The following is a 3,556-nucleotide window of genomic DNA, read 5'->3' as shown; positions in this document are numbered from 1 at the left end:
ATCTTCCATTCACTTTTTCTTTTCTTTTTTTTGATTCAGCAACTTTCCTTCCTTATTTCTCACATTAACTTTTCCATCTTACATCCACCTCTCTTCTTTTTCACCTCCTTCCAGTACATTTTCTTATCATATCAAAACTTTTCACTTAACTTCCTTCCAAATCTTCCTTTGTTCTTTCTTTGCTTTCCTCTATCAGCTTCTTAACATTTCATTTACATATGTTACATTCTTTCCTCTTCCTTTGCTGAACTTCCACTGGTACATTCCTTTCATATGCCTTTTTCTTCTCTTCTACAACATTTCTAATATCTTCTGTCCATTATGCATTGCCCTTTTTATTCCTATATTTCACTACTTTGTATCTAACTACTAATTTTACAACCTTTGATAGTATTTCTCTATCATTTTAAACACTTCATTCACACATGACTGCTCCCCTACTTTCACTGCACTTCCATCTAAGTTTTCAATCAACTTTCTTTCATGCTCCTCCCTGCTTTTTTTCTGATTCATCTTCTCGCTTGCCAACACTTTTACCTTGCCATTCTTCCTTACACCATACCTCCACTTTTCCCTGATCATCATTCCCCCCAAGAACCGCAAAGTGGTCAGCTTCCAAAGAATCCTCTCAAAACTCTAGAATCTAGCATAGCTGTTTTTAATCTTTCATCCACTGCCACATAGTCAGTCAAAGCCTTTTGCTCTTCTCTTCCATCATTCCTCATCCACGTATATCTGTGGATCACCTTGTGCTGTAAAAAGGGTATTTGCAGAAAATAGACCCCTGTCAGCATAAATATCCACACGGTAACTTCCATTCTCATTTACTCCAGGTACTCCTCATTTACTAACTATCCCAGCAGTTTTATTATATCCCTCTTTCTCATTCATATCACCCAATATGACCATTTTCTCTCATTCTCAAAACTATTTATACAGTCATTCAAATTTCTCCAGGACAGCTTCATTTCATCCTTACCTCATACAGTCTTCCTATTCACAGGTGCATATACACATACCCATGCATACTTTACAGTCCCAATCTTTCCTTTCACCAACACTATTCTTGATCCATTCTATCCATGCTGTGTAACACCCTTCCACACTCTTGGTGATAGAAGAATTGCACATCCTTTCTTCTTCCCTGATAATTTTCACTCATTCCTGTCCATACCACACCTTCTTCCATGCCCTTCTATAACTTACATTCATCATTTCCATTTTCACTCCACACACCCTGCCCAAAGATATGGGCTTTCCCTATCCCTAGCACATCCATGCCAAAACTTTTAAACCACTCCACAAGCTCCCTTCTTTTACACTCACCAGTCATCCCATTCACATTCAGCACCATCACCCTCAGTCACTCATCTCTTTTAATCCTCACCATAACTTAGACTCTAGTGTTACTTCTTAGCCTTTTGTGCCTAACCCTTGACAGGACACTGGTAGAGGGCAACTATAGTGCAGTGTTTTCAGAGGCAGTGAGGCTCCATAATTGTCAAAAAAGCTAAAATGTGACAGTGCATCTCAGGCATATGTCTAAATATAAAAGAATTGTCCTGATGTAATTGGGCAGTGCCTCATTATTGCACCCTAAGGGGTCTAATGATGAGGTCACCACAAGAAGGCAGGATAAGACTTTGATACTCTAGAAAATTAGAGCATCCCTTCGAGGTGCTGAAACTTAATAACTTTTTCCAATTTTAAGCTTCTTTTTTACTTTGCACAGTAGCAACACCTCCTGCCTCATTGGTTGTGATGCTGCCACTGTGCAAGACTATTATTGTTCCTTTATTCAAAGGAAAAGGTGCTAAGGATGTTTAGCAATTATAAGGAAATAAATCTGTTAAGTATAACAGGAAAAGTGTATGCAAGATTGTTGATTGATAGAGTGATGGAAGTGACATAATGCAGAGTAAATGAAGAGCAAGGAGGTTTTAGGAAAGGTAGGGATAAGCAGATCAGATTTTTGTGGAAAAGTATCTACTGGAATACTGGAGCATCGTGTCGGCTGCAGTTGTTGTCTCCTGTGCGGCGTGAGGCACAAACACCAAACTAATACTTGCTGCTGATTTTACGTAGTCCTAATACATAGGGATGTCCTACTGCAAACAGGAAGGAAAAGATCGTGTAATATTTGTAACAGAGGAGGACCACAATGGACCTGCAGCAGTATCATTACCAGAGGATGATGAACCTCCAGCTGGACTTATACAACCAGATGGAGAAATCAATTGGTCCTGCCCATGCTTAGGAGGTATGGCAACAGGGCCATGTGGTGTTGAGTTTCGAGAAGCATTTACTTGTTTCCACTACTCAGAAGCAGATCCCAAAGGTAGTGACTGTATAGGACCTTTCCGACAAATGTCTGACTGTATGGCACAGTACCCTAATGTTTATGGAAATAAGGATGACAAAGACGAAGTGCCCAGTGAAGCCCCTGTCGAAGTAGAACAGTCTGATAAAGTCTCAGTAGAAGCATAGTTTTTAAAATCTATTTGGTTTAGTGTAATTGTTAATGTACATAAAATATCTTGTAAACTTTAGTGATGACAAAATATTTCATATGTGACTGAAAGTATGCACATGCAGTATTGTCATGACATAAGGCATTATATGAAATTTATGATTAATGTATTAGAAAATTATGATGCAATTACTTATTTGAAAATCTTGGAACAAACAGTAATCATTAATGAGGAGATAAATTGTAAATAAAATGGATATGCGGGTGCTATGTATGTGTTTTGAATTTGACATTATACTGTTATTTTCATTTTAGTAATAAAATGAAAACTTTTTAGAATGATGCCTTACATATTTTAAACATACTTATTTAATGTATTCACTTAAAACCTCATAATTTTGTACAATAAAAGAGTATATCTTATAAACAGCTATGGTAATAATTTGGTAATAAAAATTTCTGAAAACATCTTGAATGGCAAAATTAATATTTTTATAGATGAACAGGATTTTTTCGAACATTAATAAAATGGTGAAATTTGTTATATTTGGTAGAGTATGAATCCACTTGTCTAAAACACCCTGCTTAGAGTGAGCTGTAAGAACATGTGTGAGGGTTTTTTCTCTTCCTTTCCCTTATATATTATTAGGGGAGAAAGAATACTTCCCACGTATTCCCTGCGTGTCGTAGAAGGCGACTAAAAGGGAAGGGAGCGGGGGGCTGGAAATCCTCCCCTCTCGTTTTTTTTTTTTTTTTTTTTTAATTTTCCAAAAGAAGGAACAGAGAAGAGGTCCAGGTGAGGATATTCCCTCAAAGGCCCAGTCCTCTGTTCTTAACGCTACCTCGCTATCGCAGGAAATAGCGAATAGTATGAAAAAAAAAAAAATCTACTGGAATGTAAAGCTGTATGCATCTTTATGGATCTTGAAAAAGTGTAGGACAGAGACGAGTGGAATGCTCTATGGGATGTGTTAAGGATGTATGCGGTAGCAGGACTACTGTTGGATGATGTGAAATACTTCTATAGAGTAGCAAATGCATGTGTAGAGTGGATGGAGAGCTGAGCAAAAGGTTTGGTATATATGT

General features: G+C 37.5%; 1 protein-coding gene across 1 annotated transcript; it reads left to right on the top strand.

Annotated features, from left to right (window-relative positions):
- The first annotated feature begins 1,994 nt into the window (after positions 1-1,994).
- On the top strand, positions 1,995-3,213 carry LOC139755802 (mitochondrial intermembrane space import and assembly protein 40-B-like). Its single transcript, XM_071674416.1, has one exon. The coding sequence runs from the start codon at positions 2,101-2,103 to the stop codon at positions 2,485-2,487; it is 387 nt and encodes a 128-aa protein (XP_071530517.1). The 5' UTR covers positions 1,995-2,100; the 3' UTR covers positions 2,488-3,213.
- Positions 3,214-3,556: the final 343 nt, after the last annotated feature.

Source organism: Panulirus ornatus, chromosome 20 (assembly GCF_036320965.1).
Source record: "Panulirus ornatus isolate Po-2019 chromosome 20, ASM3632096v1, whole genome shotgun sequence".
Taxonomy (NCBI): domain Eukaryota; kingdom Metazoa; phylum Arthropoda; class Malacostraca; order Decapoda; family Palinuridae; genus Panulirus; species Panulirus ornatus.
This window is presented reverse-complemented; position numbering and strand designations above follow the sequence as displayed.

Coding starts and splice junctions, on each gene's coding strand:
- LOC139755802 (XM_071674416.1), top strand. CDS start 2,101: ATGTCCTACTGCAAACAGGAAGGAAAAGATCGTGTAATATTTGTAACA.